At 43.2% G+C, this 24,001-nt stretch overlaps 1 protein-coding gene across 2 annotated transcripts in view; it reads right to left on the bottom strand.

Annotated features, from left to right (window-relative positions):
• Positions 1–4,049: 4,049 nt before the first annotated feature.
• plpp3 (phospholipid phosphatase 3) overlaps positions 4,050–24,001 on the bottom strand; it is an 86,872-nt gene continuing 66,920 nt past the window's right edge. The window contains exon 7 of one of the 2 annotated variants that reach the window (XM_034180444.1): positions 4,050–5,174. In XM_034180444.1, coding sequence (XP_034036335.1) covers positions 5,046–5,174 — 129 coding nt within the window. In that variant the 3' untranslated portion in view covers positions 4,050–5,045. The remainder of the gene's footprint in view (positions 5,175–24,001) is intronic. The other variant, XM_034180445.1, reaches the window with a different exon arrangement.

Raw genomic sequence — 24,001 nt, 5'->3', positions numbered from 1 at the left:
AATTTTGTGGGAATTTATTGCTATTTTTGAGTTGGTCAGGTGAATTTGTCATGCTAAATTGACCAGAGGTGTTACTGTATATTAAGAGGCTCTCTGTACATTTCCCTTGATGGACATGTCCACGTTCTCTAACCAACCTCTTGTCAGGACCTTTGACTCTAAACAGAATAATGTCAGTGTAACTGACAGATGGAAAAAAAAAAAAAAGAAAAATCAGATACCTAGATAATTCAGGCCAGATGTAACTCCAGGTCTTTGAGTACATTCCTAGCCCAAGTGTCTTCTTGTCCTTCGGCAGGCAAGTCTGTGTTCAGAAGGCAGACTTGTACAGCTGCATAATATAGGGATTGCCAGGTGCACAGTGCTCTCAGGTGCAAAGGTGGAACTATCAATAACCACTTACATAGCCTGCTAGAGGTTGGGGAACATACAACATAGAACCACAATAATAATCGCTGGCATATCATTACTATTACTATATTCCACAATATAATTACTGTACATTATCTTCATAAACAATTGCAAACATGTAAAAGTCACACCTTAAGACACTGCAGTGGAAGCACACCAGTCAACACAAAACCAAACGTGCAATCATAATGAGCTTTTTATTTAAAAGCACATGTATTAGAGCTAAGTACGTTGAGCAGATGAAATAGCATTATTACTATTTCTTTTGTACAAAAAAGACAATACAAAAATACTAATAGTGAATTTTAATACAATTGTCGCTGTATTTTTTTGAATGCATATTACAAACATAACTATAACAATCTACAATAGTTTATCTAAATGCAAAAATTTGTCAATCGATGCTTTTTAAGCAGCATTTTGTAAAGAACACAGGTCTGTATTCAAAGTGGGTATATCTAAACGTGTTAAGAAACAATATCTTACAGAGTTAATTTCAGTGATCTATACATTATTTATATATTTATAAAAAGAGTGAAATGATAGGACGGACTATACGAAGATGTGCAACATGGCGGAGTGTGATGATGGAGAAGAATATCTGAGTAGGCTGTAAATAAACAGGGCTTGTGCATCTGTTTCTGTATAACTGTGATTACACAGGACAGGCTGCAAATATAAAAGGTTAAAGATACAGCAAATAAAAAATATTAGATCCACAGTTTTTATAATTTTCACCTGGTCTCTCGCTCTCTTGGACACACGGTGATGTGCACACACACATTAGGGGGAGGAGGTGTGTTCACAGGGTACAGCGCTCAAACATATGTACACATTCATTCATATAAATGAATCACACACAATCACACACATACAAGACGTACACGCAAAACCACAGCCATACCCACAAAAGCACAAGAGCGATGGACATGCTGAGATTACCAATGAGTGATTGGGTGGATAAGAGCCAACCCTGCCAGCAGAAAGAGCCCAAATCATCCCAAAAATTAAATGTGCCAGTTTTGCAGTATATCAGCACCCTCTTTCCACTGTGATGACCTGCCCTCCTTTATAAAGACCACCTATCACGCTTCCTGTTTAGGAACCCTCCCACACCGCGGCACAGCCACGTCACTTACATAATGGTGAGAGGTGAAGAAATCTACCTCTCTCCTTCCACAGGATATACTCATATCCCACCTTCTCCAAATCTAAAGAAATGCCACTTCCCGGGTTTAGACTGCGCTGACAGTTCACTATAAAAAGCTTAATGTGCTGATGTGGAGACAGATTTATATCACACTGGAGGGTTCATGCTGCCTTTGTCTTTACGAGAAAATTAAATGTACCGTCCAGTAAATAATTATCTAGACAATCACAATATTTGTAATTTTTGTCTCTGTGTACGATCACAAATACCACATTAATCGTTTAAGAATTACAGCCATTTTTATACAGTACATAACCCCTCAATTTTCAGAGGAAGACACTTCATCTACACTGACCCAACCCACCCTGCTGTTAACTGATACCAGTCCAAGCTGGTAAAGTTACCTGCAATGGACTGGAGTCCCGTCCAGAGTGAGTCACAGACTTTCATGTGCGTCACTTTATCTAGAGATACCATTGGACCTCAAGATCTGACTTACCTATTCTTCTTACTTCTTTAGAAGTAGAATGGCCTTTATTGTCATTCTACATACATACAACAAAATTTGTACTCTGCATTTAACCCATCCTTATTACAGTTAGACACAATCCAACCACTAGGAGCAGCGGGTAGCCACAGTCCAGCACCCAGGGACCAACTCCAGATGTAGAGATGCTGCCTTGGTCAGGGGCAGAGAAAGGCGCAGACCCTAAGTAAGCAGGTTTTCTTAAAATGAAGCACTACACAGGTGCTCGAAGCAACAGCAAAAGGCCTGGATGACTCCAGAAGTTAACTAAAGTGGACAACAATAGAATTATTTTTTTGTTGGTGGTGGTGGTGAAGAAAGCTCCATTATCAAGCAAAGTCAAGAACACTCTGAAAGCAGTAGAACGGGGTCACAGTCAAAGTCTATAATGAAGAGACGTCTTCATGAATATAAATGCAGAGAATTTACAACAAGGCGCAAACTACTGGTAACACTCAAGAATAGGAAGGCCAGAATACACTTTGCCAGAGAACATCTAATGAAGCCCGCTTAGTTCTGGAACAAGACTGTTTGGACAGCTCAAACCAAAATTAAGTTGTAATAAAATGTTAGCAAAAGAACTGTGGAGAAGGAAAGGAACGGCTTGTGATCCCAAGTGCATCACATCATCTATCAAACAAGGCTGAGGCAGTGTTATGGTTTGGACATGTATGGCTGCCAGTGGAAATGGGTCACTGGTGTGTACTGATAATGTGACTGCTGATGAAAGGAGCATAATGAATTCTGAAGTGTGCTGGGCTGTACTATCTGCTCAGATGCAGCCAAATGCTACCAAATTGGACAGTGCTTCACAGTGCAGATGGATAATGACCCAAAACATACTCTCAAAGCAACCCAAGAGCTTCTGGAGGCAACGAAATGGAACAATCTTCAATTGCCAAGTCAGTCATCTGACCTCCGTCCAGAAGGACATGCTTTTCATTTAATGACGATGAAACTGAAAGCAAATGGACCCACAAACAAGCAGCAACTGAAGGAGCTTGCAGCGAAGGCCTGGCCAAGCATCTTAAGGAAGGAAGCATTTCATGACATCCATGGGTTCTAGACTTCAGGCAGTCATTGAGTACATAGGGTTTTCATCCAGAGTATGAACAACAACCCCTATATTTGTAATTGTTAGTTTTTCTGATTACTTTTGGCCTCTGAAAAAGGGTGTGTGTACAAAATGGCTGTAATTCCTGCAGTTAATGCAATATGTTTGCATATTCTACTGAATTAAAGATGAAAGTCTACACTTCAATCACAATATTACAATTGTGTCATTGTCCAAATACTCATATATTTGACTGTAGGAACTAGGAATTCAAACTGAGGGAGACTCAACAAGGGTGCATCCATGAAGGCTGATATTTCATTTGCTCTGGCACCAAAACCTTTAAATAACTTACCTAAATCTTGCACACATTAATGTTAATCAGTTTACTCTGTTAAAACACTGGTATTGTTGAGATGGCTTGCTAGCATGTTGGCTAACAAATTAGCTAAGTTAACTATGGTTGGTAATTACTGTTCCTGATGTTCTCACCTTTTCAAAACATTTACACATATTTTAGATTAAACAAACACACTCAAAAAATGGCTCTTTGGTTGAACTCAATTCAATTATGTGCAGGATTTCCATCTGATAAACATATGTAACCCCAACTCCAATAAAACACATCCATGCAAGATAATGTAATTTAATTTAGTTGGGACTACATATATTTATTATGTAGAATCCAATCCAATGAGCCAGTTTTTTTTTAGTGTATCACTCAAACAAATGACTCATTGGATGAACTCAGTTCAATTATGGGCAGGATTTCCATCTAATAAATATATGTAGTCCCAACTAAATTATCTTGCATGGATGCACTTTATTTGAATTGGCTCTACATATATTTATTTGATGGAAATCCTGCACAAAATTGATCTGAGTTCATCCAATGAGTCATTTGTTTGAGTGCAGCTATGTTGGTTTGTGAACTATTGTGCAAAAGTAGATAAATCATTCCAAGTAAATAATTACTGTTATGTTTTGCAGTAAACGGCCATGCTGAAACTGACTGGAAACCATGCCTGAGTTTGCTAGGTAGAATTCCACCTTCAGGAAGGGAATTCCAAGTTCCTTCTTTGTGGAAATGCGGCATTAAAATCCCAATATGATAAGATACCGATGCCAGCACATGCAAGTCACAGCCTTGAAAAGCAAGAAGACATGCAAAGCATGAAGGCGCGGCAACATCAGCATATGCCCCCCCGTCCCCAGTAGAAATAGCCTGCATGTGTGTTATTAAAACCATGACACAGCTTCCCTGATTAAATATTTCTGTCTCAAGGACATCAGCACCATCAAGTTTTTGGTGAGACATATTAGGCAGCGAGTGGTGACCACGAACAATGAACTTAAAAACAGTGCTATAAGTTATACATTTTCTATACTGTTAATATTTCTATGCTGCTATGAATTGCAGTATTATCCTTCCTGGAGCTCAGGAAGTTGTTGTCCTACGATATTCCAAGGCCACAGAGAGTTCAGAGAGGAAACAACACGGCAAATCCCTCTCTGGGTAGGCAGGGCTTGTGTTTTCCTTCTTCACATTTTTACTGGATGCGGTTACATTTCTATCCAGTCTCCACACCCTCAGCTCTGCCTGTCAGCTTCTTTACCCATTTCTCTTTTAGATTTTCTGTTTGTGCTCAAAACAACGGGCTCATATGTTGATTAGTAGATAACAAAATAGTAAATAATAACTCTGGATAGTAAGAGTGGACTCTTGCTGTGCAAATCTCAAATCTGACACCCTAGTCCTCAATGCACCTCGGAGGGCGTTGCAGTAGGGAGGAGGATGCCATTTGAGAAGCAGCTAGTTTCTCTTCGCTACATTCTACTGTCCGATGGGAGGTGAGTAGCACTGCGATTGGCTCCTCAGTCACAGGTTAGATGGTTGGCCTTTTTCACACCATGTTGTGGTGGTTGTTCCTCTCAATGATGTCAGATGATTGGAGAAGCTCCTTCTTAATGGGGGAGGGTGGGGGTGTCGCCGGCTTTGCCCTTGCCTTGAACAGGTCTGACACATAGAACACCTGGTGGAAACACACAGTGATAGTTCACTTAGCAACCATGACCATGGGGTATAGAGTTAAATGCAGAAAGCATCAAATACAGAGATAATGTTGAAGATACTGAAATCTGCTAGAAGATGGAAGATATTACATAATGTACTTGGCAAATCCATCCAAGACCACACTGAAGAATTGCTCAATTAATGATGTAATTTACGCAAAGCACATGAAATCTTCCTGTCTCGGTTGATTTGTCAATAACAAACAACATCATTTAAGAGTTGAACTCTGTTGCCAAGGTGAAGCTGCTAAATAACCGCTGGAGATGATTATTATATTTGACCTTTTATTGTGATTTCTCCTCAGTTTTGGAAAAAAAAGCCTCCCACAAAGTCCCAAAGTAACCAAACTATAAAGTATCAATTGTCATTTTCAAATTTTAGATTTTTGCTTGTTTATGCCATTTCATCTTTGCTGATCCTTTCTGGAAAACATTTTATAACAACTCACTCACTCATCTTCAACCGCTTACTCCAACTGAGGGTCACGGGAGGCCTATCCCAGCAGTCATGTTGTGTGTTGGGGGGGGGCGTGGCTGGATGTTTTGGTGTTCTTTTCTTTTCTTTGCTCTCCAGGTGGCATGAGGGCTGATTTGTCTGTGAAGAAGGTGCTGGCTGAAGAGTCTTCACCCTCATCAACATCATGGAAAGCACCTGTGCTTGGTGCTCACGTGCAACCTGGACGACTTGCAGCTGAAGCAGATAATTGGATGGCGTTCTGCATTTAAGTCATGTGTGATTCAAGCAGAACTGCCGGGAACTCGACCTTGTGACGTTCGTTTGTGAGACGCTGAGGACCGCGCCTGGGTTTGACACATCGAGCCCGTGAAGCAGGGAGGGGTGAGGACACATGCTGTCAGCACACACGAAAGGTAATTAAGTGTTTAAGTACTTGTTGATAGTAACTTGGTGTTTTGTTACACAGTGTACTGGAATTGTAAAGAGAATTGCGTAGTTTGCTTCTCACTGCTGTGGCGTGAAGGATAAGTGATCCTCCACTTGTTGTGAGAGGCTGCTCATTTGCATAAAGTAAAAAAGACACTGACCTGAGTGTGTTGCTGGCAGCGTGTGTTTATTGGAAGATATAGTTGTATCTGTTGATTTACCTCACCGTCTCTTTGCTTCACAGAGAATCAGTTTGTCGTGTCCACCTGGGGGGTGTTTGGCGGTGGTAGGAAGTCCAGGAGCGCCGGCTTTGATCCTTGCGGGCGCTGGAGAGCGAGCCGCGGATCACTCCACCAGAGGGATGTTGTTTTTTTATGTTTTTACACTTTTAAACACAGGTGTATAATAAATAGTTTTTGTTTGGAACCGTTTTCTGGTTATTTTTAGCGCTGGGTCCTGTCTGACGCAGGTTCGCTCCTCAATCCGCGTCGACACATAACAGTAGTTCCCGGCCATTCCATAATGGACCCAGCGGCAGAAGCGGTTCCTTTTGTCGAAAAAGTTCAGGAACACTTGGAGAACATACGGGAGCAATTACAGCATCTCGCGAACCAAATTAAACAAACAGATGCCCGTGTTATGGAGCTTGCAGCGCAAGCTGTTCTGCTTCCTGCTGCTCCAGCTGCGGCACTATCGATATCGGTGCCGATAACTCCGTCACCCACAGGTTGGAATGCCGCAGTTTTACGAGGCGTAATTGTGGACGGGTTAAATGAGTCATTAAAAGACGAGCTGGCGGTCCGTGATGAGCCAAACGATTTAGACGAGCTAATATCGTTGGTGATTCGTCTAGATGATCGGATGAAGGAGCGTGGACGCGAGAGAGGACGCCCATTAGAGCGGTTTTTTTTGTCTCGGGGCTTTCCCCGACACAAAGCTGGGCCGCATCTTCTTCGCCCCACTGCGGCTCCTCCGACGGGACCTCCGGCTCCTCCTATTGACGAGCCCATGCAGCTCGGACGAGTCGAGATTCCTGTATTGCCCCGACACGTAAGCGTCAAGAGAAATAACGGTGACGTAACTCCAAGTGTTCTTGGACAGGCAAAAGAACCCACATAAAAAAAATAAAAAAAAATTTCTAGCACACGTAAATGTTTGGTTTCTTTAATCAGGGGTTATACTTGTTTGGGGAGGTAGGGGCGTATCTGGTGGAGTGATAGGCGGTCAGAAGCCCGCCTGGGCTCACTTACCTGTCAATTGTGTGTGTTTTTAGGTATTTTCTGTTTGGGTTGTTGGGTCGTTTTGTTTTGTTGTTTTTATTTCTCTACATTCCTAACCCCAACCTCACTTGCCCTTAGACCGCTTGTCTTGTGGGTTGTGGGGTGGTGCAGGTTGGTCACGCTGAGCATTCTCAGAAGACCTCTGCACCTAGGGGGGGGGGTGTTAGAGGCGTTCTTTTTGGTTTGGTTAGGGCCCGGTTCCACTCCAGCCTCGGTGAGCCTTTGGACCGATTGTCATGGGTGTTGCCGGGGTGTGGTGCAGCGGAGACATGCCTCAGTCAGAGGGGTGGGCCGATCTGTTGCTGTTTGCCATTTCGGTAGTTCCACCCCTCCCGAGTGGCTGGGGTATGGTCGAGTTGGGGCACCGGACGTATTTCCGGTTCTCCGCTGCGCTTTGGGGTTGGAGCTGGGTTAGTTTTTACCTGTTCCCTTCTCCGGCTTACTATTTTGAGCCGTTTGCCAAAATAGAGCCGCCAAAGGGCTCTGGGAGGGACCTGGGGTCTTTCGGGGTGCCGGGGAGGGCAACGGGGTTTATGGTCGTTTTATATCCCCCCGGGGTTGTTTTTGGTTGTCCTCCGGGGGTTGGTTTTTGGTTTTATTTTGTTTCCTTCCGGGTTCCGCCTCCAGGGTTGATGGGACGGTCCTCTGGGGGGGGAATTGGCTTGGGACCGGCCGGCCAAGTGTGACCGGATCTGGGGTTCCGGGGTTGTGGGGAGGGTGCCTCCTGGGGTTGATGATACGGTCCCCTGGGGGGCACCGTTTCACTCCATATATACCTGGGGACCTTTGTGGGATCACGGTTTTGGCTGTTCCTCCTGGAACTGGCAATGAAGGCCTTCTGAGGGGGGGTTGGGCTCTGCAGGTCATTATGGGGGGGTTGTTTGTTGTTTTTCTTTTATGCATCTACGTTTGTACTGTGTTGTGGGACTGTGTTGGGTTTTTGTGTTTTGGAGTTTTTCTTTTCCTCCCGGGGTTTGATGGGATGGTCCCCTGGGGAGGTTTTGGGTGGGTTTTATGTTTTTTTTTGTGTGAGTGGACTTGTTCTGGGGAATGTTTTGGGGCTTTTGTTGATTCCAGCCGGCCTTCCAGCTGCGGTGCCTGTCTTGCCGTCTGCTTCCTGACGTGGACCCCGGAGGGAGGGGCTGTTCTCGGGCCTGGTCTGTTCGGTCGCCGGGAGGCTTCCCGTTGATGGGGGGGGTACTGTTGTGTGTTGGGGGGGGGCGTGGCTGGATGTTTTGGTGTTCTTTTCTTTTCTTTGCTCTCCAGGTGGCATGAGGGCTGATTTGTCTGTGAAGAAGGTGCTGGCTGAAGAGTCTTCACCCTCATCAACATCATGGAAAGCACCTGTGCTTGGTGCTCACGTGCAACCTGGACGACTTGCAGCTGAAGCAGATAATTGGATGGCGTTCTGCATTTAAGTCATGTGTGATTCAAGCAGAACTGCCGGGAACTCGACCTTGTGACGTTCGTTTGTGAGACGCTGAGGACCGCGCCTGGGTTTGACACATCGAGCCCGTGAAGCAGGGAGGGGTGAGGACACATGCTGTCAGCACACACAAAAGGTAATTAAGTGTTTAAGTACTTGTTGATAGTAACTTGGTGTTTTGTTACACAGTGTACTGGAATTGTAAAGAGAATTGCGTAGTTTGCTTCTCACTGCTGTGGCGTGAAGGATAAGTGATCCTCCACTTGTTGTGAGAGGCTGCTCATTTGCATAAAGTAAAAAAGACACTGACCTGAGTGTGTTGCTGGCAGCGTGTGTTTATTGGAAGATATAGTTGTATCTGTTGATTTACCTCACCGTCTCTTTGCTTCACAGAGAATCAGTTTGTCGTGTCCACCTGGGGGGTGTTTGGCGGTGGTAGGAAGTCCAGGAGCGCCGGCTTTGATCCTTGCGGGCGCTGGAGAGCGAGCCGCGGATCACTCCACCAGAGGGATGTTGTTTTTTTATGTTTTTACACTTTTAAACACAGGTGTATAATAAATAGTTTTTGTTTGGAACCGTTTTCTGGTTATTTTTAGCGCTGGGTCCTGTCTGACGCAGGTTCGCTCCTCAATCCGCGTCGACACATAACAAGTCATAGGGCGTGAGGCAGAGTACACCCTGGACAGGACGCCAGTCTGTCGTAGGGCCACATATAGACAAACAGACATGTTCACACACAAAATTTAAACTTTCCAATCCACCTCACCTGCATGTTTTTGGATGTGGGAGGAAGCCGGAGCACCCGCATGAAACCTAGGCAAACACGGGGAGAACATGCAAACTCCACACAGAAAGGCCACAGGTGGGAATCGATCCCATGACCTTCTTGCTGTGAGACAACAGACCCTAACCCTAACCCATCACTAAGTCACTGTGCTGCCCATTTTAAAACAACTATCACTACTAATTTATTGTACCACATGTTCGTTTTGTTTCCTATTCCCCTTTCTGTAGAAGACTTACCAACAACAGCTTTGGAAAATGTTACAAATAATACAGCATTATTCTGCCAATTAAGCAACAGGCTTGTGCACCATTCATTTTCTTCATAGAGGTTTTGCATTTTAAATGATACAGTAGTAGGAAATATCATGTTCTCAACAAATTTGTCTCCATTTCCTATGCTTGAAAATCAAGGGCCTTGTTATCTTCAAAGACTTAATACATTCGAGATCAGTATTGTGTTGAATTGTGAAAAATACATAATACATATTTAGTACATAATACATATTTAGATATTTAGATAAATACATATTTAGATATACCTTAGTATACACTGGTAGAGTTCTACCTTAGAAACAGAATATATTTTAGAAGACTACCTTACTGAATTTTCATAAGCTATTTATTTATACAATAAACAATATGATAAATAAGAGAATAAGAAATAAGAGGAAGGTCCAAGGGCTAGTTAGTGTCAAAGCTATGATCCAAGATGAAACAAGGATCATCTGGGAGTACACCCCTCCCTCCACCACCAACACCATTAGCCCATGGGATTTTCCACCAGCAGGTGGATGACATCAACAAATCTTACCAATGGCTAGCAAAGGCTGGGCTGAAGGACAGCACAGAAGCTGTGATCATGGCAGCACAAGAAGAGGCACTGAGCATCAGGTCCATAAAGGGAGGGGTCTACCATAGCAGACAGGACCTGAGGTGCAGGCTGCTCAAAGATTCCTCAAAGATAGTCCAACATATTGTGGCAGGGTGCAAGATACAAACCGGGACAGCATACACTGAGAGGCACAACTAAGTAGCCAGTTAGTGTACAGGAGTATCTGTGCTAAATACGGACTCGCAGTCCAAGTAGGGAACACAACCAAAGGAGAACTAGAAAAAGTAGGAGTCATTGTCCCAAAACTTGGAGAATGACTCCAGCAGATTCCAGGTACAACATCTAAGCTCTCTGTCCAAAGGTGTGCAGGTCTAGGAACAGCATAGATAGTGGGCGGGACCCTCAAAGTCCCAGGCCTCTGGTGGAGGACCCAAACTTAATGAAGATACACAACATCACCACCGCAGAAGAAAATGATATGCATACAGTATCCAAATAACAGATGGCAAGAACACAAAGAACTGTGTGTGCACATCCACAGGAACAGAGTGTAAAATGAAGGAAGACATGAAAGTTACATCATCATCATATCCCCGTGAGCAACTCCCTGTCACGTCCTCTAACGTGCTTTTTGCAATACCAAATTAGCGCCAATGAGTAATCTGACTGAAGGAAATGATCTTAGTGTAGCTCACTACAAATGGCACTCATTCAGTCACAGTTAATCCTTTAAGAACTGATGCCATCATTGTTGCCTTCAATTAATTTTCCTTTTTCATCAACTCCAAGAATATGAGGTCAGTCATATTCTTGGTGATCGAAGAGAGAGAGAGAGTGTGTAAGGGAGAAAAGTTCTTCCTGATAATCTGATGACAGCATATGTTAAACAGGAAAATGGGCAAGGTTTGGACGGGAAGTGGGGCAGTGGAACTTACTGTCCACTCTGTCATGGTTTCCACTTACAAGGATCTGGGGTCACTCAAGAGATTCAGTGGCTTCAATTATTTATTAACACCCCCCACGCACACACACAAACACACACACTCTTGGCAGGCAGAGCAGCTTTCATTCCGTGCTGCCACTTTTGGGCAAGCAGAGAGGGCCAGTGCCAGGGAGACAAGGTGGGGGAGCCGAGGGGAGGAACTGCCATTCTGAGCCTGTGAAAGAGGACCTACTGTGCACCAAAGCAGCTCCTCTGAGGAAACAATGTGGATCTTTGAGGAAACTACACCGTGAAGCCCATGCAGACTGTCACACAGAAAAACACATCCTAAAATATTACATTTCTGTCACTATCTAGTCCAACCATTCTCTAATAATCTATTGACAGGGAGATCATCTTTATCCATGTACTTTGACAGATGACATCACCCTTAAATAAGACATACTGCTACATTAATTGTTTTAAAAGTGCTCAGTGTCTTTACAGCTGTTCATTCAAATCCTCATTTGCAATGATTGTTAATAGCTAATTATGAATGAAATGGTAATATACATGGATATCTATATGGAAAGCTTTCCTTCTCAAGCACATTTTAAGATGTAAAAATCCTGGTACTAATCAAAGCAAAAGATAAGGTTCTGTAACACACGGCCTAAAAACAATGGTGCAAATTCATTGCACACTGCTACCCAGAGGGCACATGAGCATAACGGCGGGTACTGGGCACACGGATGCTCCACATTATTCAAGGGAGTGATGTGGCCGTTTTGTAGACATATCAACCAGAGTGTCATCTGTCGTCCCTTTTAAGGACCACAGTGCTGTCGTATTGGCCAGCCAAAAGGGAAAGGTGTGTTGAGGATTTCTGTGCAGAAATGGATCCGCACACATGATGAATGCACACATAATCAGATGGAACGTAATGCTTTAAGTTATTGTGACTGTTGGATAAACAGCTATCTGAATACTGGGTCCTTCACCTGTTACTCTGCTGTGATTAAATGCATCTTAATGATGTTTTTTCAGCACACGTTTTCATGTCTGGAGCACCTGCGAAATCACTTCCAGGTGCAGTGGGGAACAACAGGCTCCAAACCAAACAAAAGTTGTGGTTTACATTAGTTATTTATTTTGTTTTTATATTAGTTTTGTTTTCAACTAAATTTTATGGTCCTATTTTGCACTATTCACTGTGTGCAGAGTGAACGTGTGTGGTGAACCCACTTATGTAAGGGGCGTCTGAGTGCTGTGCTCTAAAAATACTACAAATTTACTGCAGTAGATTTTACACCTGCTTTTAGGTGGTCAAAGGCGTTGTGTAATGTTTGATAGGAATCTGTCAGGTTTATGCCTAACCACACCTCAGTTGTAGATCAACACGCCCATGGCTGCACAAGTGAGTGGAATTCTATTTTAGTGTTTAAAGAAAATGGATACTGCACACGAAAATGACAACTGTATCAAGTGGAAACCAGCAAAGACGTGTTGCATCGTGTGCCGCTTTGCACACAGTGGAAGATGGACTCCCCTGTATTTGGTTTGTGCCAAAATAAGGACAATTGTATAAATGCACTTTTTTTTCAGTTCATTCAATAATTCCAAAACTTTCTGCATTTCCCTGACGTATTTAGTAACAACACAAAATTCAATTCAGGGAACATGCTTGCTGTGGTCTGGAAATAACTATTTTGAAACATAAAAATTAAATAAAGTCCTCTTTTTGCTGAATGGATAAAATATTTTAGTGTTTTTCATCACTGTTGAACATGAAAATATTGAAACTTGATACCCAATTTAAAAAAAACTGATATCCAATTTAAAATAATTTTCTGTTTGTTAGTCCAACGAATGGTAAACTCTTCCTTTACATTTGGGAATCACTAAAGCTATCATCACAAACTATCCAAGATCATTTCTTGTCTCATCCAACCACCACAGTGTTTGTTACCATGTCAGACAGCCTTCAACGTATCACCCCTGAACCCGTCACAGCAGCAGGCTTATCGTGACCCCACCATTTCCTGTCTCTCAGTCTGCAGGCCTATTGTATGGAACGATGCAGACTCAGCAGTTAGGGATCTCAGTACTCCTACACTTTTGGTGGGGACAACACAAAATGGGATCCTCCTTCATAAATGTCACAGTGCTCATAATCGTTTTGTGCAATTTCACACTGAATGTACATATTAAAAATGTTCATGCCTATGGGGCTTTTTCCACTGACAACGTTGCCTTCATCTTCTGAGCAAGGCCAAAGTAGTAATAAGTAAATGAAAGACATGAAAATGAGGCACAGTACAATTTGCCATTGTTACACAAACATCAGAATTTCTTTTTCAGAAGAGTGAGTACAAATAGTAAATAAACCTTTTACAAAGGTAAATGCAAATATGTTCATATGTTTAAACATTAATATATTCGCTCTGTCTCATTGCTGGTGAAGGTTTTAAAGAAGTCCAGGTCATAACCTGCTCTGAAAGCAAATGCCGTACCCAAGCAAAGAGCTTATTTCTCCACACGAGCAGTGAACGTGACACGTGGGCTACCCAACAACGCTAATATCGCTTTCTCACCCCGACTACACATTACAGGCTGACTGTAACTTACTGCACTCAGCATGTGCTGAGTTGGGCGATGACTATGTGCTGTGATTTCATGGTATCCCTCTCATGACAACCCCTAACCCCCAATCTTTGTGTTTCTTGTTGCCAATTTGAGGGAGAGTGCCTTCAAAAAACACATAACTGTGTGTGTGTGTCCGTGCATATTTGCCATTGTGTGTCCTTAACAACCATTAAAATGTCTGACACATAAAGAAATTGAGTCACACAGGAAATGAGCAGAATAACTTACAGGAACCGTAAATGCCTGAAAACCACCACATTACTCACCAGACCCCCCGTGTGTCAAAGCATTAAGCTGTGAATTTGCTTGCTTCATGTTACCTAACAGCTGTCAATACGTTAACACCAATGTAGCTCGGAGGACACACACACACACACACACACACATACAGTAGTGTTCAGAATAATAGTAGTGCTATGTGACTAAAAAGATGAATCCAGGTTTTGAGTATATTTCTTATTGTTACATGGGAAACAAGGTATCAGTAGATTCAGTAGATTCTCACAAATCCAACAAGAACAAGTATTCATGATATGCACACTCTTAAGGCTATGAAATTGGGCTATTAGTAAAAAAAGTAGAAAAGGGGGTGTTCACAATAATAGTAGTGTGGCATTCAGTCAGTGAGTTCGTCAATTTTGTGGAACAAACAGGTGTGAATCAGGTGTCCCCTATTTAAGGATGAAGCCAGCACCTGTTGAACATGCTTTTCTCTTTGAAAGCCTGAGGAAAATGGGACGTTCAAGACATTGTTCAGAAGAACAGCGTAGTTTGATTAAAAAGTTGATTGGAGAGGGGAAAACTTATACGCAGGTGCAAAAAATTATAAGCTGTTCATCTACAATGATCTCCAATGCTTTAAAATGGACAAAAAAAACGAGAGACGCGTGGAAGAAAATGGAAAACAACCATCAAAATGGATAGAATAATAACCAGAATTGCACAGGCTCACCCATTGATCAGCTGCAGGATGATCAAAGACAGTCTGGAGTTTCCTGTAAGTGCTGTGACAGTTAGAAGATGCCTGTGTGAAGCTAATTTATTTGCAAGAATCCCCTGCAAAGTCCCTCTGTTAAATAAAAGACATGTGCAGAAGAGGTTACAATTCACCAAAGAACACATCAAATAGCCTAAAGAGAATGGAGGAATATTTTGTGGACTGATGAGAGTAAAACTGTTCTTTTTGGGTCCAAGGGCCGCAGACAGTTTGTGAGATGACCCCCAAACTCTGAATTCAAGCCACAGTTCACAGTGAAGACAGTGAAGCATGGTGGTGCAGCATCATGATATGGGCATGTTTCTCCTACTATGGTGTTGGGCCTATATATCGCATACCAGGTATCATGGATCAGTTTGGATATGTCAGAATACTTGAAGAGGTCATGTTGCCTTATGCTGAAGAGGACATGCCCTTGAAATGGGTGTTTCAACAAGACAATGACCCCAAGCATACTAGTAAACGAGCAAAATCTTGGTTCCAAACCAACAAAATTAATGCCTCGCAGATGTGAAGAAATGATGAAAAACTGTGGTTATACAACTAAATACTAGTTTAGTGATTCACAGGATTTCTAAAAAAAGCAGTTTGAACATAATAGTTTTTAGTTTGTAGCGTCAACAGCAGATGCTACTATTATTGTGAACACCCCCTTTTCTATTTTTTTTTACTAATAGCCCAATTTCATAGCCTTAAAAGTGTGCATATCATGAATGCTTGGTCTTGTTGGATTTGTGAGAATCTACTGAATCTACTGGTACCTTGTTTCCCATGTAACAATAAGAAATATACTCAAAACCTGGATTAATCTTTTTAGTCACATAGCACTACTATTATTCTGAACACTACTATATATATATATATATATATATATATATATATATATATATATATATATATATATATATATATATATATATATATATATATAACACCTGAAAGTTCAGCTACAATTTGCCAGAAGGTACATCTGATGCAAGCCAAGTCTAGATTTGATGTTTTGCTGAAAGAAAATCCTCCTCTATACCACTTCATCATGAAGCTGTATAACTGTGGATACAAAATGCAAAACATGCAGGATGCACAATTTCTCCAATCACAGCCAGAGAAACCTATAACTTCTTCTGATTTCTTTGGGTGTCTTGGTGGCTTTCCTCACTCTTCTCCTTCTTGCACAGTCAATCAGTTTTTGAGAACTGTCTACTTCATACAGATTTACCATAGAGTGCCATACTGTTTGTATTTCTTAATATTTGACATAAATAAGGTCCAAGACCTATTCAGTGACTTGGAAATGTTCATGTATCCATCCCCTGACTTGTTTGATGAAAACTGGCAATAAAAGTGATTATTTACAGGTATTATACTGAAGTGTTCCATTACTTATGCAACCCATCATCTTGGCTTTTATATTTTTAATTAATTTATATCAAGTTGTAGAGATTTGCTTTCAGTTTGAGTTTAAGGAAGATCATTTTAGAATTTTTTTTTTTTTGTCTTTTTTGTATTTGAAATGGCATAAACAACTTATACTGTTCTGCAAACGTATAACAATCCCTTAACAAATCAAATGGGATTTAATTATATTACAGTCCAATATATTCACATTTGGATTTACTTAGAGTACTGACACAAAATTAATTAGTACCTGAAAAGTAATCACCATGTAAGGTACTTAAGAAAAGGTTGATTTTTTTCCCCTGGTCATTATTGTCAGGGTTTGAGTTTTGTTCTGGTTTTGTTTTTCTAGTCTGTTTGTTATTTTTTCTGTTTCATTGGTTTTCTGTGGGTACATTTTCTTGTGGGGCTTTTCTGCTTGGGTCTCTGTCTGTCTCTATCTCTCTTGGTGCTTAGTGGTGGGTGTTTCCCTCTCTCTGGCCACACCCTTATTCTGGTGCTTTCCATACACACCTGTTCTTCATTTGCTGCTCATCACCTGGGGTTATATAAGATCACTGGGTGTATTTGTCCTTCGCCAGATTGTCGTGTCTTGTACCTTTATTCCAGCTCTGTACCTGCGTTCCATAGTCCTGCCTGCTTCCTTGTGTGTTCCTCACCTCCTGCCTGTTGCATTGACCACGCCTTTTGCCTGATGATTTTTGTACTACTGCTTTTCGTTGGCTGCTTACTCGTGTACTGACCTCTGCAACCCACTACAGTAAAGCCTTCTAAAAACCAGAGCTGTGTGTTTGAGCCGTGCATTTGTGTCCAGCAATTCTTGACCATCTAGCCTGATAATTATGAGCTAATTAAACTTTGAGTGACAGGAAATTAACTCGCAATTTTACAAACCAGAAAAATGTTCGAAAGTGTACCATCAAATTACCTGAAAACATGTTTTTTTATTGGATTACTCACCCATTAGACAAAACTTAAATTTCCAGCCACAATTTCTAGTTTTGTTCCACGGCCTAATTATTGTAATTGTAGTGTGCTCTGTACATGTGTAATATTAACAAGTATTGCATCGGGACTCAATTTTAAACCATTTGGATCGGGGGCCAAAAAAAACATGATTGGGACATCTCTCGTCCAAATATATACAAACTAAATTATTAGTTTTAAAGCTATCTGAAAAAGTCCTGTTGTGTGTGTGTGTGTGTGTAGCGTGATAAAATATGACTTCCTGCTCGTCCGCGTCTTCATGCGCCACTAAGAAACATCTTCAGTATGTCAGACCCTCAGTGTGCAGAATGTGCTCCATGTAACCTCCCTCCACTGTGACAATGAACCTCAAAATGCAAACAAACGCTGCTACAGCTTACATTCTGACAGATGCTTCCTGGTGCGTTTGGTCCTCTTGACTTTTATTGTGACACATGTTGAAAAGTCAATCAAACCATCAGGTTGGAACACGTCTCCTGAGCATCATCACTTCCACATTTTTTCAGTCACAACCCACATTTGTCTGGCATGTCTTACTCAGTACAGATGAGCAGCTTCAAAGCACAGTGTCAATGTGTGTGTGGGAGGACAACAGGAATATGCCAGGGGACCATGGGAGAGCAACGTGTGAAAGAAAGGAGAAGAAAAATGCCGAACTCTTTCCAGATTTTCTTTTTGAGCATTTGCTGTTTTTTTGTTTGTTTGTTTTTGTTTTTCATGTTGCTATGAAATGAAAACCTTTAAGCTTGGAAAACAAAACAAATATCGCCTTAGAGTTTAGGAAATGGAATTCTGCTTTTATTTGAGCTACATTCAAACATTGTACAGACCAAATGTTAATCCATCTACTGTTAAAAATACAGCGCATCCAGAAAGTATTCAAAGCGCTGTGCTTTTTCCACATTTTATTATGTTACAGGCTTATTCCAAAATGGATGAAATTTTTTTTTTCCTCAAAATTCTGCACACAATATCCCATAATGACAATGTGAAAAGGTTTTTTTAATTTTTGCAAAATGAAGCTCAAAATCGATCTCAGGTGCATCCCATTTCCACTGATCATCCCGGAGATGTTTCTACAACTTAACTGGAGTTCACCTGGGGAAAATTCAGTTGATTGGACATGATTTAGACAGGCACACACCTGTCTACATATAATGTCTCACAGTTGACAATGCATGTCAGAGCACAAACCAAGCATGAAGTCAAAGGAATTGTCTGTAGCCCTCTGAGACAGGATTGTCTGGAGGTACAAATCTGGGGAAGGTTACAGAAACATTTCTGCTGCTTTGACGGTCCCAATGAACACAGTAACCTCAATCACCTGTAAATGGAAGAAGTTCAGATCCATCAGGACTCTTCCTAGAGCTGGCCGCCCGTCTAAACTGAGTGATCAGGGGAGAGAGGCCTTAGTCATGGAGGTGACCAAGAACACGATGGTCACTCTGTCAGAGCTCCAGCATTCCTCTGTTGAGAGAGGAGGACCTTCTAAAAGGACAACCATCTCTGCAGCAATCCCCTAATCAGGCCTGTATAGTAGAGTGGCCAGATGGATACCACTTTTTAGTAAAAGGCACATGGCAGCCCACCTGGAGTTTACCAAAAGGCACCTGAAAGATTCTCAGACCATGAGAAACAAAATTCTCTGGGCTGAGTGAGACAAAGATTGAACTCTTTAATGTGAATGCCAGGTGTCATGTTTGGAGGAAACCATCAGTGAAGCATGGTCGTGGCAGCATCATGCTGTGGGGATGTTTTTCAGTGGCAGGAACTGGGAGACTAGTCTGGATTGAGGGAAAGATAAATGCAGCAATGTACAGAGACATCCTGGATGAAAACCTGCTCCAGAGCTCAGAATGGGGTGAAGGCTCATCTTTCAGCAGGACAATGACCCGAAGCACACAGCCAATATTATCAAAGCAGTGGCTTCAGGGAAACTCTGTGGATGTCCTTGAGTGGCCCAGCCAGAGCCCAGACCTGAATCCGTTTGAACGTCTCTGGAGAGATCTGAAAATGGCTGTGCACTGACGCTCCCCATCCAACTTGATGGAGCTCGAGAGGTGCTGCCAAGAGGAATGGACAAAACTGCCCACAGATTGGTGCACCAAGCTTGTGGCATCATATTCAAAAAGACAGGGTGTAATTGCTGCCAAAGATGCATCAACACAGTATTGAGCGAAATGTGTGAATACTTATGTACATGTGATTTCTCAGTTTTCTATTTTTAATGAATTTGTAAAAATGTAAAAAACAAACAAACACTTTTTCATGTTGTCATTATGGGGTGGTGTGAGTAGAATTTTGATTGATTTGAAAAATGAACACTATAAAAGTGTTAACAGTGGGTTCATGTGAAGAAGGTATTAAAACAAAGTGGAACACTTTCAAAAGACTCTTTTCCAATGCCACAATGCCATATTTTCTTCCTTTTTCTTCCTGTTAAAAGGGAGTTTTTCCTTCCCACTGTCGCCAAGTGCTTGCTCATAGGGGGTCGTTTTGACAGTTAGGGTTTTTCTGTAATTATTGTATGGCTTTTGCCTTGCAATATAAAGCGCCTTGGGGCAACTGTTGTTGTGATTTGGCGCTATATAAATAAAACTGATTTGATTTGATTTGATCCACTAAACTGGAATGGGTGGTTTTCCACTGGCCAAAGACCCAAATATAGTTTTAGTTCCAGTTTCTAACCAGACACCAAGGACAAGGTTACTCCACTGCTGATCACAAATTGGATGCAAATGACTGGCTACATCCCTACTGGCTCCACTGCAGTCACTCTGCATCGCTGTGGTATTTCCTTTTTCTAAGTTGATCTATTTCCACAATAAAAAGGCAGAAAACAATAAAAATATGATGTACTGGTCTAAGATGATTTACAGCAAAAGGTAATGAGGTCAGAGGTCAATATACAGCTAATGGCATGAACTGGAAGGCAGGGAAATCACTGAAAAAGTGCACAGGAAAATAGTACTTACGGAAGCCGTGCCCTACGTGACACTGAACACTGCCACTTTAATTACAGGTGTGATGTCAAGACTGGTTGTGGTTTCTACTAAAACTGTTGTTAAAACAAACTGTAACCACAACCATATCTTGTGTCAGTCCTAAGAAGGTAGGTCTACTGTTCAGTTACCAGCTGTGGTCTCATGAAAGCCTCCAAAGTGATGGAATCGTTCTAACTGGTGAATCCATGAGTATTTCTTACGTAACTCTAATAAAAATGATCATATAAATACATGGTAAATATGCTATTTTTAAATGTAGATAGCAGTGTCTGTTACTGTGGAATTTTATTTTCCAAACACACCTCACATTGTTCTATTTTCACTGCTCAAACTGCATCAGGAGGAATTTCATCTTAACAAGAAGAGTAGCGGAATCACACCATCTCATACGCTCATTACTTCTTCCTCTTTGTTCCTCTCGGACCAGACTCCAAAACCAGGGGCTAGGGATTCATGAACATTATAGAAAATCTCCTCATTCTGTTAGTTTCTGGGTATTGAAACAGTCAAAAGATTTTATTTTTATAATTTTTTTACATTTTCACCAATAGTGTTGTCTCTTTCCTCATTTCTTTTTGGAAAAATCTGCTGCTCTTGTGTCATTATGCACATCAAATCTGCCTACTGCCATCAAACAACTTTCGTTTATCCAGTAATAAGGTGTGATCTATAGTATCAAATTAGTTAGTTAGTTAGTTACACTGTTGTTACAGATATACTGTGCCAGTGTAAAACCATAATCAAACATTTGAACAGTGGTGGGCACAGCTAACCAAAAAGTTAGCTTCGATAACTGGTAATCAGCTAATCGAAAAGTTATTAACGCTAAACCGACTAAAAACTTATTAGAAGCTTTCAATTTTGCCTCAAATACGCTCTCAGCTACTGCAAAGTTGATTTTGAGTTTAAACACCGCCAAAGCTTCGAACAGAACCAGTGGCGATCACAAACCCAAACAGCTAATGAGCCAGCGCTTCTGTCTTTGTGTACTCTGCCCCCTGCTGTAGGAGAACATCTTTTACCCTGACAGGATACAGTGATCCAACGATGAGGCAGAGGCTTGAAATGGAAAGCAGGTTTGAATTATGGTTTTGCTTTATAAATAAAATTATTCCGGATAGAATACAAAGTGATGTATAACACATATCTGTTCATTTTAAAATAATGCTCTAATTCTGAAGATTTGAACATTAACACACAGATGCCCAGAGGGGATTATGGGTAAACTAAGCCTCCACTAATACTGATTGGTTGATTCATTCATTCTATGTAAAAACCAACACAAGTGAATCAATGTAACGTGCTGGTGCCGCCGCCTCACGGGAGCAGCCTCGGTGACAGCTGTCACCCATCACCTGAGACAGCTGACGGCAATCATCAGTGGGGTATATCAGCAGGACGGCATCTCCACCTCATTGCCGAGATATCGTTTCTACCAGAGAGGTAACATATCAAAGCCTACTGAGTACACAGTTTTGACTGAGCTAGTTATTGGTTTACTGTTCCAACGAGAGGTGGAGGTACCTTTCCTGCCGTTCGGAGTTCTGGGTGCAAACGCGCCCCCATCTAACTGTTCTTTTTCCCTCGCCAGCAGTACCAGGTCCGAAACGCGGAGGCAGTGGCCACCTGGGAGTTCGGGACTTGGCGGCTCCAGTATTCCCGGGGTCCTGTGGCGGAGGAAGCCGTGTGGTTCCGGTCTTACCTTGGAGAGGCGTCTCCTATCTTCGAGCCTGCCCACACGACACCTTTGTGTATTGACTTTTGCCCATTTCTGTAATTGGTTGTATTCGTTGTGCACATTCACAACAGTAAAGCGTTGTTATTTTGACTTACTCCATTGTCCGTTCATTTGCGCCCCCTGTTGTGGGTCCGTGTTCCTACACTTTCCCAACAGGATATCTCGGCCAGCGTCATGGATCCCGAGGGGCGTCAACCGGCTGTTGAACGGCCAATGGAAGAACAAGGCGCACAGGCGTCCACAGGAGGGGTAATCGGTGAGTTGCAGCGGATCCTCACCGCTTTCACGACTCGGTTAGACTTGATGGCCGAGCAGAACGCCCTCCTGAACCGCAGGGTGGAGGCTCTCGCCGCGCAGGTGGAAGCGCGCCCTCCGGGCGCCGCTGCGGCTCTCCCTCCCGTAGACCCTGTGCGTGACAGCGACGTTCCACTGGTTGTCCAACGACCCCCCCCCACCATCCCCTGAAGCATACATAAGCCCCCCGGAGCCGTACGGAGGCTGTGTGGAGACGTGCGCGGATTTCCTTATGCAGTGTTCGCTCGTCTTCGCACAGCGTCCCGTCATGTACGCGACCGACGCTAGCAAAGTAGCTTATGTGATAAATCTGCTTCGTGGTGAGGCACGCGCTTGGGCTACAGCGCTCTGGGAGCAAAGTTCACGGCTCCTTCTGACATATGATGGGTTTGTGAGGGAGCTCAGAACAGTGTTCGATCACCCTAATAGAGGAGAGACCGCTTCAGCCGTGCTGCTGTCAATGAGACAGGGGCGCCGGAGCGCAGCTGCCTATGCAGTCGACTTCCGCATCGCGGCTGCGAGGTCCGGCTGGAATAACACTGCCCTCCGCGCCGCCTTCGTAAACGGACTGTCATTGGTCCTCAAGGAGCACCTGGTGGCTAAGGACGAACCGCGGGATTTGGATGGGCTTATCGATCTTGTCATACGATTAGACAATCGGTTAAATGAGCGCCGTCGGGAACGAGACGAAGGGCGTGGCCAGGCACACGTCGTCCCTCTCCCTTCCGGTTCCAACCGCGTTCCGCCCTCCCCACGCTCCACGGCCCCTGCGCTCCGTGCGATCACAGCTCCCCCTGCTGACGAAGCTATGGACACGAGTAGGGCAACATTTAGGGCACCGGCCACACAGAGGAGGCTGGCCCGCGGAGCGTGTTTTGTTTGTGGCTCGATTGAGCATCAGGTACGAGACTGCCCCGAGCGGTTAAACACCAACGCCCGCCCCTAGACACTGGGCTAGGGGGGGGCCGAGACGTGCACGTGGGACACACCCACATCGCCACACGACTCCCAGTTACAATCCTTTATGAGGATTTAACCCTGAAGGCCCCAGCACTGGTGGACACGGGCTCAGAAGGGAATTTGCTTGATAGCAAATGGGCCAGGGAGATAGGGTTCCCTCTGGTGGCACTTACCTCGCCTGTGCAGGTACGGGCACTAGATGGCTCCCTACTCCCTCCAATCACTCACAAGACACCACCAGTAACTCTGGTGCTGTCGGGGAATCACCGGGAGGAGATCGAGTTTTTTGTGACTCCGGCCACCTCCCGTGTGATTTTAGGTTTTCCCTGGATGTTGAAACACAATCCCCGGATCGATTGGCCGTCCGGGGTAGTGGTCCAGTGGAGCGAGACCTGCCATCGGGTATGTTTAGGTTCCTCGGTTCCTCCCGGTTCCCAGGCCAGGGAGGAGGTCAGAGCCCCGCCCAATCTAGGGACGGTGCCGGTGCAGTACCATGACCTTGCGGAGGTGTTCAGCAAGGATCTGGCACTCACCCTTCCCCCGCACCGCCCGTATGATTGTGCCATTGATTTGGTTCCAGGCGTTGAGTTCCCGTCCAGCAGGCTGTACAACCTCTCACGACCTGAACGCGAA

The sequence above is a fragment of the Thalassophryne amazonica genome, chromosome 10, assembly GCF_902500255.1.
Source record: "Thalassophryne amazonica chromosome 10, fThaAma1.1, whole genome shotgun sequence".
Taxonomy (NCBI): Eukaryota; Metazoa; Chordata; class Actinopteri; order Batrachoidiformes; family Batrachoididae; genus Thalassophryne; species Thalassophryne amazonica.
Note: the sequence above shows the minus strand (reverse complement) of the source record. Positions and strands in the feature narration are given on the sequence as shown.